This window comes from Chelon labrosus, assembly GCF_963514085.1.
Source record: "Chelon labrosus genome assembly, chromosome: 11".
In the NCBI taxonomy this organism is placed as follows: domain Eukaryota; kingdom Metazoa; phylum Chordata; class Actinopteri; order Mugiliformes; family Mugilidae; genus Chelon; species Chelon labrosus.
This window is the reverse complement of record NC_140344.1, coordinates 23,752,476-23,767,807: the sequence shown is the minus strand read 5'-3', so window position 1 is coordinate 23,767,807 and position 15,332 is coordinate 23,752,476. Positions and strand designations below refer to the sequence as shown.

Here is a 15,332-nt window from a genome sequence, read left to right as displayed (position 1 = left end):
AAGGGGAGAAAAAACTAATTTATCCTAACACAACAATGCCCCCTGAGTTAATTGGGCAGCAGCCTCAGTGGATACCTCGGACATTAATTTGCCAGGCTTTCTCACTCTGACAAGCTGATAATGAGGCATTGTGGGACAGCAGGTCACCTGGTAGGGCGTCGGACAGACTGTTCTCCATCTAACAAAAGGGAGAGCGAGAGAGAGACAGAAAGGTAGACGCAAAGACTATAATGGGACAAACGGGTGCCATCGTGCTACAAATTACCTGCCAGTTTTGGTGTAATCTCTCAGTCGAATCATTATCTCTCTCCTGAATCAATCGGCTTCTTGTTTTCTCTGCACCCACCGACTACTCCTGGCACCCACCAAACCTCAAACCCTTCAGCTCGACTACTTCTCGCACGCGCCTTACCCAAAAACTCACCAAAGGCACCCTCACTCGCTAACTATCGATTTTGTTCGGCTTATTTTGCTGAGATTTTTCTCAGGCTTGCTGACAATATATGAGGTTCCTTGACCAAGACCGCATGTGGCAACTGTGATGCTGCAACAAAAGAGCAAGCTTTGAGTTTGAGCACACCCAGCAGGGTGGCCGGGACCAACGGAAGGACAGAGACCACATTAATGAGCGCTATTCTGACATCGCTGCAACTGTGTGCTGGTCTGAGGGAGTGACAAGGGTTGTCGACAAGTAATCGGCATGAATCAGGTCTGGGGATGATTTTTGTCAAGGCCACATTCTCCTAATGTCATTAGGGTAGAGGTAGTGCTGTAGTCGATTTAAACCAATCAGCCATAACATTATGACCTAATATTGTGGAGATCATCAGGGACTCATCAGGGAATGGACATGGGCCTTCTGAGGGTGTCCTGTGGTGTGATGTTGTTAGTCAGGGCCTTTGGGTCAGGTCAACACTGGTCTGGTCTTAGTGGGTGGTACATGTCTAAGTAATGAATGCCAGGTTCAAACGTTTCCCAGCAGAACAATGAATTGTCACAAGATGATCAATGTTATTTACTTCTCCTGTCAGTGGTTTTATTGCAGACAAAAAAGCAACTGATAACTTGCCACATGCCTCTTTTCATGCATTTAACATCAAGACTGTGCTCAAAAACTTGCATCTCTGCATTCTGTCCTGATCTTTAATTACATCAGAATGTTTCCTGTCTTGCTACTAAACAGGCTGTAACTAGGCTAAGCTTTGACTTAAGCAAGAAAATGGAGCACATTATGTCACTTATAGCTTCATGACTGCCAATTGGTGTGAGGATTGACCGACTGATTACTTTTAAGTAGTCAGTGTTTCAGCGTTGCTTTCCCCATACTAACTTGTGTGCAGGCCCTCAGACAAGAACCCGCTAGTTGATTCAGTGACGAGATTTTTAAACTAGAGGAGTTAGTGCTTTTGTGTTAGGGCATCAAAACACATTTTTTTTTGTCATCACACTCATCAGGTTTTCATTTTCATTTGTTTACTACTTTAGACCAGATATTTCCCTATTTGTGTAGTGCTAATAAATGTTAGCATGCTAACATGTTTAACAAAAAAGTGTCAAATCACTGTTCTTCAGTGCAGTCACATAAAACTGCAGATACTAAGGAGATAAAAAGGGGAAAAAAGTGATAACCGTGAACTTGTACGTTTCAGTTATATATTAAAACTGTGGCTGCAAATACTTTTTTCCTCTCCTGAGAGATACTGGTCCAAGTTGAAACTTTTCAAACACAGGTGCTGATTTCATTGGCCATGATCGATGTCAGCTCCTCACGCGCCCGCTGGTGGTTTTCCTGATCTGTGTTTCAGGCAGTGCCCTGCTGACTGTAGCCACGAGAGAGAGCAAACAATGTCCCCGCCACACCTGTGCACCTCGTCTGTGCTCTGCATCATGGGTTCATAAAAACAGGATCCCTCCCCTTGGGCGAAATGGTAAGCGTTGTGCGGAGAGAGGGAGCGCTTTGAGGAGAGGCATGTGGCGCGCTACACAGGCGCTCTTACATGTGTGCATATGTTTTGTATAAGTGTCTCTTCTCTGGGGCAAATGAGCATGGGATTTTACTGCTTTGATTTCACAGGTGTTTAATTTACTGAACAATTTCTCAATAGACCTTTTTCCACAGAAGATATTTTAACTAGTCACAGCAGGAGAAGCACATGTGTAACTAATATTCAGTAATGATGGCTCTTTTCCATTTATATATAATGGTGTATCGCAGAAAGCCATAATATTGAGCCAGAAGGCATGGCTCCAGAACAGGGACAGACAATGAATGAAACAAATGAATTTTAGGAACATCTACTAGATCTTCATACAAAATGACATCCTGTAATATCTTATCTATGTCATCCATCCCTTAGCTGTATGTATCTATGTATCCTGCTTGTCTGTGTTTCTTTATGTGCATGAGAACATAACAGTAGACCAGATCCACCCCACCCCACCCCACCTCCCCTTTCCCTTCACAGCAGGAGCTAAGGCCTTAATTACTACTGGTATAAACACAAATTAGTCTGGAACACAAACAGAGATTCGGCTATGAGTAATATCTCCATTTATACCCCCATCATGTCCAATTACACGAGATATATCACCTAGAAGCTAGATTTAACTTGTCTGCGTGGTGTTGGCAGACCAGAGATGAACATAAATTACCCCAAAAAACATGACAGTAATTTTGCAGCAGCACGGCTAAAATTCCGACTGGACTATTTCCTCTCGGCAAATCCACTGATGGTATGTAAGACAAGAAGCGTTGAAAAAGACAGACAATGGGAACTGGTTAGAAAATTAACACTGCCTACATCTACAGACAGCTTGCGAAATGCATCTTCTAAGATAGTATGCATGTGGTGTGTGTAGAACCTGAAAACCTTGCCATAAATTTTGAAATGCATTCTTTCTTCCCTTGATATACCAAGCACTGGGCAGTGCCTTCAGCAGCCGACTGCTTCACCCATGCTGTGTGACCGGAGGTTCTTCCTTCCTGCTGCCGTGAGGCTGTACAACCAAGCCTCCAAGCTCGTCAGTCTGTCTCGCTCTGTAAAAACGCCACCCAAATGCTAGTCGGCGCTGTGTCTTTCTTGCCAGTCCGTTGAGAATGAAGCGGGAAGTAGAAACAAAAATGAACCAATGGCGACTGAAACAACCGCTGAAATTTCACAGAAGGTACGTAGTTACATTTCTGGGGAGGTGGACGTCAGCGATGGCGTCAAATTGACGCAGAAGCCCAAAACTGCCTATCATCCTCACATCAAAGCTGGAATACCTGCTGACCTAGACCAACACCAGCTTGCATGCAGGGCAAACAGGTCAATAGAGGATGCAATCATCACAGCTCCCCGCACAGCTCTTTCGCACCTAGATAACGACAACACCTATGTCAGGATGCTGTTTGTGGATTTTAGCTCTGCTTTTAATACAGTCATCTGCCACAAACTGGTTAAAAAACTGAGCAACTTGGGCTTAGTCAGTTCACTGTGTTTTTGGATACTGGACTTCCTGAGCAACAGACCCCAGAATGTCAAGGGGATGGGGGACCTCACATCATCCACCCACATCCTTAACACCGGCACCCCACAGGGCTGTGTCCTCAGCCCTCTTCTCTACTCATTAATCACTCATGTCAAATTTGCTGACGACACCACTGTTGTAGGACTGATATCTAACAACAGAACATCAGCCTACAGAGAAGAGGTTCAGCAAGTTGTGCAGTTGATGTGGTGGCAATAACCTGGACTTAAACACCTCAAAAACCAAGAAACTCCAAGTGGCCTTTAGGAAATCCAAGCACACTCAGCAGTCTGCCCTCTGTATACTGGGAGAGGAGGTTCAGAGGAGGTTCAGCTTTAAATTCCTTGGTGTTCACATCTCTGCTGACCTCACCTGGACTTCACACATCTCTCATGAGGTGAGTAAGGCACAACAAAGTCTCTTCCTTCCTCAGGAAGCTAAGGTGCGCTCACCTCCCTCAGCGCCTCCCGTCAAACTTCTACAGGTCAGCTACAGAGAGCATCCTGACCCACTGCTGCACCGTGTGGTTCAGCAGCCGCACAGAGGAGAACAGGAAGGACCTGCAGCGAGCGGCGAGGGCGGCAGAGCGGACCATCGGCTCACCACAACCCCCCCCAAGACACACCTACACTGGCCGGTTCCAAAAGAAAGCCAGTCCAAGGATCGCACCCATCACGGATGCAGACCGTTCTCCACATTTTCTGCCTTCTGGGAAGAGATACAGAGTCATCAAATCCACAGCGAATAGACTAAAAAACAGCTTCTACCCTCAAGCTGTCAAATCCCATCATATTTATTCCCCAGTCCACCTACACTGAATAGGCACATTGCACTCCTTTAATGTTTACAGTTTTAAAATGTTGCTATTCCTCACTGTACCATTTACATTCATTTGCGTGCTACTGTGTGCTTTTATTGTAAATATTGTATTTTATTGTGTATAGCTGCTATAGTTTCTATTTTTATTGCTTCCAAACCAAAGAGCTACCAATCTGTATTTTGTTGATTTTCAACGGATGATGACAATAACACTTCTTATTCCTATTATCTTATCTTATAACTGATATTTGCTTTGCTAAATCTAATAAATAAATAAAGAGAAAGAAGCTGTTATGGAGGTTACCAATACTTTTGCCCAGACTTTAAAAAAAAAAAAAAAGCACAACGCCGTCAAAACACAATCAGAAAACCCAGAGTGAAGTGGGCAAAAGCAAGTAAGTCAATATCAGCAGTTCAAAAATAAAGTTGGTCGACAGAGCAAAGATGGAGAAAACAGTAAATATGGTAGAGTACATTTGTGTGCACACAAAGCTCAAGGGAATGTGGGGCACGGAGGCAAAAGAGAATGAGAGAGATAAATTGGAATAGAGAAAAGAAAAAAAAGAAAGCGAAGAGTGGAGGAGTAAACAGGGAGGAAGGAGAGGGCTTGCCAGGAGACTCGGGCTTTGGCTGCCTTTGTTATCAGTTTGCACAGAAATGTCAGAGCACTGTGACATTCTTCCCTACAGCTTTCCCTGCTGCCCATGCCACTGCTGTGCAATACACACACCACGCTGCAACAGATTACACACACACACACACACACACACAATGTGAGTGCACACAGCACACGAACATGCGCCATCGCACACACACAACATAGTGTGTTTACATCAAATATAACTTCATTAAACACTCACTCATGCTTTTGGGGCCATATGGAGATTTTCTTTTTTGAGAGGAAATCGTTTTGTAGCACAAACTAAATTTAACAGGAAAAAATGCGCCAATGAAAAGCAAACCAACCAACAAATAAATAAACTTTTAAATCACTTTTGAAAGGATTCCCATGACGTGCAGCTCGCCAAGCCGAGACAGAATAAAAGAAAACACTGGAGTTATAAATGACATGCAATAAAGACTATAAACTAGAGTTTATAGTTTATAGTAGTTTATAGTTTAAATTCAGACAAGATCACATTCGGGTAGAAGTCAATGGTTCACTTAGTGGTGGTAAAAGGCAGGTCAAAAAGAGATAAACTATTAATTCTGCTTTAACTCCCAGCGCAGCTTTGGCCTTCACCCATAGGGTTTCTTTTCTTCAAGGTATTTACTCATCATGATTTATTTTATTTATTTATTTTTTTAAAACCTAGAATGAGGAGTGTTCAAAAATCATTCCAACCAGTTTTCTGTAACCCTCATGCACCGATCAGCCACAACATTAAAACCACAGACAGGAGAGGGTAAATAACATTGACCATCTTGTAACAATTCAATGTTCTGCTTTGGACCTGCCATTCGAGTGAATGTTACTTAGACATGTAACAGGCACCCCCACCCCTCAGCAATGACACTCCTTGACGGCAGCAGCCATCCCCAGCAGGATGCAGCCTGATATAGGCACACACACAAAACACCTTTAGGAACAACCCAAAAAAAACCATCAAGAACATCACAAGGTGTTGACCTGGCCTCCAAATTCACTAGATCCCAAACTGATCAAGTATCTGTGGGATGATCCACAGAGGCCCCTCCCCTCAATCCATAGGACTAACAATGTTCTGCTGCCAGACGCCACAGGACATCCTCAGAAGGACCACGTCCATTCTCCGATGAACTGTTTTGGAGGCACAAGGGAGACCTACACAATATTAGGAAGGTGGTCATAATGTTATGCCTGATCAGTGTCGGTGGTTTGGCCAATTTTAAAGCATCAAGTGATGTATTTAAGTTCAATGAATTCCCTGTGAGTTTTGAAATAATGCCAAGTTAAGAATTGTGCCTCAAAATTCTGCACGTCCCATACATCCCATACAAATGGAAAATAAGGTCACTCTCATTATAGAAGAAACACTACAGTCAAAAAAAATAATGTATATATACTGTATGTATATATATATATATATATATATATATATATATATATATATAAAAATATAAAAATGGCTCACATGACTGCTGCTTGTACGGGAAGTGGTTGCTTATAATGATAAGACCAAAGATAGCTCTGCAGCTCCCCTCAGCTCTACGGAGCTTATTAGTGTCTTTCATCTCACCGTTTTGGTTTCTCGGCCAGCGACTTTACTGTCAGGGATTAACCTCATTGCTCTCTTTATTTCTCCTGAAGGAAAACAAACTCTGAGGCCCACTGTACACCACCTGATATTTAAGGCGTGTGTAGTCATTTCCTTCTAATACGGTGACTATTTTATTGCCAGCTGAAAAGACCAAAGAGTCATGACTGACAATGACAACCATGTGCTGCTTCTTCAAACAATGCAATCCTTTCAAGATCTGTAACGACCGAGCATGAAACCAATGTGTAACCAAAATGGTGTTTGTTAATCTAAATGATTGACTTACTACAACACGCACCATAGAGATTAAACTGACACTAAGTAGACTATTTAGTACACTGATTTGCAGGCATGTGCAAAAACCTTACAGCCTCCAGAGCTGCATCCTTCATCTAATCTCTGAGTTATATTAGGTCTGGCATCCATAGCAACTAAAGTACAAAAGAACTGTCAGATCACACCATACTGGAAATCAAATAAAGCTTCAGTTTATCTGGTTTTCCTTATTTTGGTTATTCAACCAGCTCTGCTCAGGAAATGGCAGCTTACAGGAAGCAATTACCGAGTGTCTTTGAGATACTGTATAAAGTTTTTTTTTAAAAAGAATAAAGTATTATATAATTGCATAAAACTAAATTCATTTCTATCAGGCCAAGCTGCAAGAAGGTCTCTGGCGGATGATATCAGATCAAACCCAGTAATGAAAATTTTCTTTTTTTTCTTAGTATTAGTGCTGAGCTTGCAGAAGTGAGAGTTAACTTGTCTACTAAACAGAGTTGGGGCTAAAAGCCGCTACGGTTTGATGATTCAGGTGTTTTTGTGAGGTCTGGCGCCCACTGGGATCAAACCAAACCGAGAGACTTCCCTGCTGGGAGTTGTCATATTTCTGATTTTGGTACAGCTAAAAGGCACACGCTGATTCTCAAACCTGACACACAGACAGACACTGCGTAACGTGCTGAGAGATTTGAACGTTGCAACACAAAAAAACCCAACAAGAAACACCAACATGTTCTCCACCTCTGACCAGTAATCCACATTACGAAAACCACACATGTAAACATGGAATAAACAAACAGCAAGAAGCAATTACTTGGTATTTCCACCGCTGCTTTACAGTGAGATTTCTGACATTTCAGCCTTTTTGCTGCAAGGTGAAAACATCAAAATGCACTTTCAGATTGACTGCATTACACTAACAAGACTCAACTGTGCAAGTTTGTCAGCCCATTATCTCATTCTGTATAGACAGTAATGACATGCTGTTGCTTACCCGCTGTATACCATTGCATAAGCAATGCCCGTATTAGCAATTCATAACACAAGTTCAGCATGAAGTTGTCAACTGCTCAAACGTCTCTATGGGAAGCTCAGTGTGTGTGTGTGCATGTGTGTGGGCATGTGTGGTGTGTGTGTCTGTTGACAGATCTCTCTTATCTGCAAAGCTCTGTTGGTGATTAAGGCTTTTGTCTGTTGGCTTTTTGTGTTAATGATGTGAGAATAAACCCAGTAAAAAGAATTGCGGAATCTCCCACGTATAGGTGTTTACTTAAGCATTTCTTTTTTTGCGCTTTCTTCTTCTAATCATTCCATTCAACGGATGTTTTTTCTCCAAACAATCCGTCTGCTGCATGTTTGCCTGTAGAACAAATGACAGCTAGACTCCTCCTGGGGATGATATTTTTTCTTTTAAACAGAGTCAATGGGAAACAATTCTAGGTGAACAGCAGGAGCACACAGGGTGAAGCAACTGATTTTTGCTAATTTCGTCATCGCCACCGTGCCTTTTCTCTGACTTTCTTCAGACTGCAGTGAAGTCTGTCTTAAAAGTTTGGAACGAGTCTCCCACAAAGAAAGAAAGTAAAAAAAATCACTGTTAAAGAAGCTGAAATGTTGAAACTCCAACCGGCAAAGGAAACTGTTCAACAGTCCAAAGATGTGGCCGCCTCCGCTCGAAACATCATTTCATAAAGAACCATTGTATAATCATTCACACCACAGCTGTACATTGACGAAATAAAATAAATGAATTAACAGAATCTTAATTTTCACAGCTTTAAATACTGCTCAGTCGTGAGGCACACACACACACAATCAGCTTGTGTAACGGTGACAGAAGGGCAAAGTACAACTTTACCAAAATAGGAATGATGTACATTTACAACCGCTTTTATTTATATTCTAGCCCAGTAAGGGCACAACTGTCAACATTAATAAAAGAACAGTTAAGGCGGTGACAACGTCTCAGAGAAACTAAAATAAATCTACTGTGACAAAGTGACAAATGCATCTAAGAAAAATGTCAGGATTTACAGTCGAAGCCAGAGGTGAGGAGTCCTCTGAAAAGCTCTGCCAGGCATGTCTCCGAGATACTCGTTTTGAAACTGTTGACCGTGAGGTGTTGGTGGAGGAGATGGGAAAAGAGGCAGTCCACAGTCTACTGCTACATTTTCCACACAGTAACGTCTGTCTGTACATATTTACAAAGATCAAAAGCCAAGAATAATATACTGGACGTCTAAAGTAGAAGCAATCATTTCTGATCTCCTCAAACATGTTCAACTTGTCCATATACACAAGGAAGTCAACATATTTGGAAGTTTTAGTGTAAGTTCTTTCCTACAGTACAGACATTTCACTCCAGCATACATTTGAAGTTTTTCTAGACCATTTACCAAAGCTCTGGGTACTTCCAGCTTTTATTAGACCAATTAAAAACCCCACACTGAAGGTGTGACTAGATCCTCCATTAGGCATGGGGAGTTATTTCTGCTGTAATTATATGGGCGTTATATCTTCCCGTACAATGTGGTGTGGCACATCCAGAATTTGCAGCCGCAACAAAGCACAGTTTATACCTCTGCAGGACATAGACGACATAACGTAGCCTACGCCGGTTGGGAGTCATTTATACTCGTCAGTCTGGCTCGCTCTGTAAAAACGCCACCCAAAGGCTAGTCGGCGCTGTGTCTTTTTTGCCAGTCTGGTTAATTTCTGTTTCTACTTCCTGCTTCACTTTCAACAATGGCGAAGGAAACTCGTATCGCCGAACATCCTCAGTTAACCTTTCCTTCATGTGTTCTACCTTTATTGATTTGTATTTGCGTCAAGGTGCACGTCAGGTTCATAGACTGTATAAAGATGGACGGCGGAACTACTCCTCAAAAGTGAAGCCAAAGCAAGTAGAGCTCCCCCTGGTGGCTGGCTGCAGTATAGGTGAGTATAGCTCCGCCCCCTCCATGTTAGCGGATGGGACTTGGTGAAAACTAAAACATTAAAATATACGTCTAATACATTACATACACAAGGACGGTTTCTGTCATTTTAGGCGGTTAATGTAAATTGTTTGGATAAGTTTCATTTTAGTTCGTTATTTGATGGTATAGAAACAGGATGTGACATAATGGTGACTACCAGTTGCCACGCCAACCTCTCGGTAAAGCGTCCTGTGGGAATATAAGAGTTGTAAAAAAGTTTTTTTAACAATAAGTGCCGTGTATAATCTAACATTTCCATGTAACTGGTAGAGGTAGAGCAGAGCGTAGTATTAAATAAATGAAAATGTGAGTGATTCTGGCACAAGTGTGGTCGGGTCATCGATAACGTGGCTCCACTTTCGGACTGTGTGGTGCAGATTCTGGCTCCAAACTCGCAAGATGGCGCCGCCCATACCCCCGGGAAAATAGCATCAGTTTGGCCAATGCAAGGAGGCGGTGACGTATTGTCCATACAGTCTATGGTCAGGCTACAGTCTGTGTAGGGTCTGAGCTAGCCATCTAATTGACGCAGAGGTATAAACCACGCATTAGAAATAACTTATATCACTCGAAATTTATCTTCCTGAAAATGAACTACATGTCCGGGATTGCATAGCAGCAATCGTTACAATACACACCGGGATGTCAAAGCAGACCCAGGATGCCTTGCTGAAAGCTGAAATTACAACTGCAGGGAATCACAATTAGACTGCTGGTAGATAGTGTTTAACCTGTATCAACTGGATTCAGATGAAAGTTCTGAGATTAATGTTGTATATTTCTGTGGAATGAACTTATGATCTTATTTTGCTTTTGATTAATGATAACCCAGTGCTAAAAGTAGCAGGAGTTCTCTTTCCATCTAGAGTTACAGGGACACAACATAATGTCTGCTGTGGCAGCGGGAGAAAAACAAAACCAAAAAAAATTGTTGTTTTTAGTCCTAAATGGCAGTGCTCCTGCAAAAAACATTATGTGGGTGAGAAGAGCGGCACATATCACCGTCTAATTATCGTCTATCACACCGCCTCAATGTCGGTTCTGATCCCACAAAAAACATTAAATTCAAATGTTTCATGTGCCGTTCTTTCAGCACAGCTACTGACTTTATCTTTGCAACCACATGTAAAAAACCACACGGCTGAGGACACAAATGTAAATGCCCGTCAACAGCACCTCACGGCGTCTCAGAGTGGAGGACGTCTCAAGTGTAGCAATCACAGCGTGTGTGATATTGCTGTCCAGCTAAATCCAATAAGAGCCGAGTTCTCTCCAGAGTCCTTCAATGTAACAATGTCACCTACCTGTGGGGGATCCCTCGAGCACCTCCCCTGTGTAACGGGTTTCTTTGAAGATGGGCCGGTTGTCGTTTTGGTCAATGACAGTGATGTTAAGAATGGCCGGTCCCTCGAAGATGTTTCCAGCGTAGTCTGTGATTGATACATCCAGCTGCGTGGAGGAGAAGAGAAAACACTTTATTTTCCACAGTGCGGATGTTGCTCCAGGGGCAAATTTAATTTACAGTGATCTTCATGAAATCGTAGACCGGTTCAAATTATGTGCTTTAAAATCGTCCCACTGGTTTCCTGATAAAAAGACACAGACTTTAACACAGTTGACAGTTAAAAATACCATTGACTGCATTTTCTTCGACAAATGGTAATGATGCTTAGAATTTCTAAACAGACAGAACAAATAAGTACAGTTTCTGTTATTTTCTAGTCGTGTTGCCTGTGGGTGCCAAGAGCTCTGGGTTACATGAAGGAATAAATGGCAGTGAATTGCTGTTAAAAACTATTTTGGGTACGTTTAACACCGAACCCTTTCAGAAAAGATTGAGTTTTTTCCCCTGAAACCTCACCAAGCTGTGTCCTTCTGGATAACACAGACTCAACCGCTCCTCCTCTTCTGAGGGAACCTCATTTGGCTTGCATCTCATATTAATGCATTCAGTTTTCCCCCCTACTCTGCAATATTTCTAGTCATTTCCCCAGTAACCCAGGGGACCATGCTAGCTCACTTGAGCAGAGTTAAAATATGCACCGTATCCATTCAAAAAACTAGCAATTCTTAACCCAAAGTGGAACAACCCTGTCCTGTTAGTGAGAAAACGTCTTTCTCCGCTTTATAGAAATGTCTTGAACCTGCAGTAACAGCAGTGATGTTGTATTTGTACCATGCAGGCTTTAACAACTAATAACACTGCGATTCCAAAATATAATAATAAAAGTGAAATATTTAAAAGAAATAACTGAGTTCCTTCATTATTTTTGTGCAACCTAACAATGGCAAAGTAAGATTACTGATGATATAACTAAAAAAAAACAAAAAACTTTCAATTCTCCAACAGAATTTGCAGTGGCTGCAATATATCAATTCGGTGAATGAAAAACTATAACTTTTGTCAGTGAATAACTGACGTTTCCAAGTCAAATCAACACCGATCAGCCACAACATTAAAACCACTGACAGGAGAAGTAAATATCATTGGCCACAATTCAAAGTTCTGCTGGGAAACTTCTGGACCTGGCATTCATTGGTGTGGATGTTACTTAGACATGTAGCACCCACCTAGACCAGACCAGGCACCCCCACCCCATAGCAATGACACTCCTTGATGGCAGAAGCCATCCCCAGCAGGATGCAGCCTGACACAGGCACACACACAAAAAACGCTTTAGGAACAACTGAAAAAAAACATGAAGAACAGCACAAGGTGTTGACCTGGCCTCCAAATTCACTAGATCCCAAACTGATCAAGCATCTGTGGGTCGACTGGAACAATCCTGATCCAGACAAAGAAGACAAAGAAGCGGGTGTCTGAAAATAATTACCCCACCGTACACCTCTGGTTGGTTCATAAGTGATGACTTAGTTCATACATTCTTTGCATTCTACATTATCTTATTACACTATGTTCACTTGCTATATGCTATATTAGTTAATTTGCATTAAATACAGCGGAGTTTGATGGGGATATGGCAGATATTTTAACAAAGGTGGTGCCCATTTCATTTTGATTTGGTGCCCCCATACAAGCTAAAGGATCACTAAAGTCAACAGGGTTTATCTCTATGCAGCATGAATATTTGCACAACTTCCACATCCATCTATCAAACACAAGCTTCTAGCATGCCGTATAACGAACACCTCAGGTAGATATATATACTCTCAATGAAATGCCTTAATGCCTTTTTTTCCCCCAGTTTCGTGTTGCATCTTGTTTGCCCTGTTTTGACTGAGAAGAGATCTGCTTTGGAACAGCAGCTGCTCTGAGGTCAGAAATCACAATGCAAACAGGCTAATAACGTTACAACTGTCTTCGTGCAGAAGACAGCCACTTCTGTTTCTGATACTGGAGCATTCAAGACATATTTGTTCCCCGACTTCATTCCAAACTGACCTACAGAGGGACTTTATTCAACTTAGAAGAAGAGCATAGCTGGTTATTTATTGTGCTCTTTACTGAAACTTGTGTTGGTTGGGGTCTTTTAGTGTCATTGTCATAAAAAAAAAAAAAACTACAGTTCTACAAATTAATGTCTCTAAAAGAATGTGTTACAGATGTTTCAGAGTTAATTGCATACCTGGTTCATACATGGCTACAAGGAATTAACAGACTAGAGACTGGCAAAACTACCATCTCTACATGCATCCTAAACTGCACTGGAGTGCGCTTCTGATTAGACACTTAATGATCACTTAATGATCAGATTATTTTTTGAGATTAACTAAGCACGTATCTTTTGTAAATCCCATTTGAAGCCGCATGCATGTAATTATTTAATTACAATCTTAATCTGCAGCTAAAGAGATTGCTGATGCAGAGCTCTGGCGATTTCTTAGGAAAACAGGAAGTGAGTGCAAAAAGGTTCTCCCCTATCTCTAGTATCACATTACCCAGGTCTTCTTCCTATCAGTAATGCATGGCGTCATGCAACCTCTTTAGCACACGTGTCATCCCACCACTCTCTGTCGATCTCCTTCCTCTGAGTCTCTTTGTCCTCCTATCTCTCCGTCAGCATGGTGCCTGACGCATTCTATACTTTAATGGTGGTAATGGCACACATGCAACTGAATTAAGAGTTTAGGGTGTAAGTAGCCTAATGGTTTCATGTGTCATTTCAACCTCCTCTCACTCTGCCACGAGAATATACCAAGAGAGATATCATTCCCCCCTCCGTCTCAATCCTGTAGAACTGCAGACTCCCTAACTAATGACGTGGGTTTTATTTTACCCACTGAACAGCACAAAGAGAGGCTGGCACATACTGAGAAACACACTATCTGCAGCACGTAAGATATATCGTCCCATGCCAATAAACATGTATGCACGCATGACTTCACCCACTCACACGGAGACATTAGCACACGTAGTCTAGCATATTATCACATGTAGTCTAGCTTGTCTAGCTTCTCAGCGTGCCTAAGCTGTAATGAGTACATTAGCTGTGAGGTGTCTAGCTTCAGATTGTTTGACAACGCAGCGGTGGCCCGTTTCCGAGAGAGGAGGGAACACATAATCAAAGATACATGTGATCTCTCAGCAAAACCTAAACGGAACCATGAACGTGTGACATGTCAACATATTAGATCCTTTCCTTTACTATAAAAAAGAAAACTGTGTTGCACATGATGGTGACGCAAATAATTAAATTCAGCATTTTTATTTAAAAGAAATCAGATAACGTAATATATAAGAATATAACATTTTCAAATATACACTACGTGCTTATGCCCTTATTTCCTTTTACTCAGCTTTACTGACAATGCCGAAATGCATTCAATAGAAAAAGATGACCATGTATGGAACCACTTGTTTGAACACGTCGTTGTAGTGCTACTGCTAAGCTTTCATTGCTCTCAGTAGCACATTATGGCCAAAGCTGCACGTGTATGGTATAAGCCACAGTTTTTATTTTGATCTCTCCACACTGATATGGCGAAATGGCTCAGAATGCAACAAGACAGGAGTCCCTTTAAAGCAAACTACTAATTTAAGATATTACTTGAGGTCTCTCAGCACATATCGACAATTTCTTTAGTCGTTTTTTTATTACTAACTGTATTCACAGTATACTATAAAAAAAAAGTATAACTGGGTCAAAGCTCTAGCAGGACATATTCTATCTACTTTATCTAGGTCTCTTTCAACAGCTCATTTCATACCTCATTTGTTAGGTGACCATCTACACCTATGCACCCTCCCTCTTCAATGTGATGACATTTGCATTGCGGAAAACTGCAGGCCTGATGTGCACGTTCCATTTTGTCCATGCATGACAGACATAAAAAGTGTTTAAGACAATTCAAGTTTTTGTAGTACAGTCTATGCAGTGTTAAGCAACGTCGATTGACACGTGGAAATATGTGGAGCAAGGTCTTCCGAGGCCCAATCAGTCGCCAGCATACAGCAGGTATAAGTTATACTATACACATTGTCATCATCAGTCACTTCTACCTCAAGGGAACTGCTAATGTAACTGTTCAAGTGAAAAAGAGGGAA

At 41.7% G+C, this 15,332-nt stretch overlaps 1 protein-coding gene across 1 annotated transcript in view; it reads right to left on the bottom strand.

The window, feature by feature from the left end:
• cdh13 (cadherin 13, H-cadherin (heart)) overlaps nucleotides 1-15,332 on the bottom strand; it is a 254,830-nt gene that overhangs the window by 158,288 nt on the left and 81,210 nt on the right. The window contains exon 5 of the mRNA XM_084555537.1: nucleotides 11,131-11,275. Coding sequence (XP_084411663.1) covers nucleotides 11,131-11,275 — 145 coding nt within the window. The remainder of the gene's footprint in view (nucleotides 1-11,130; nucleotides 11,276-15,332) is intronic.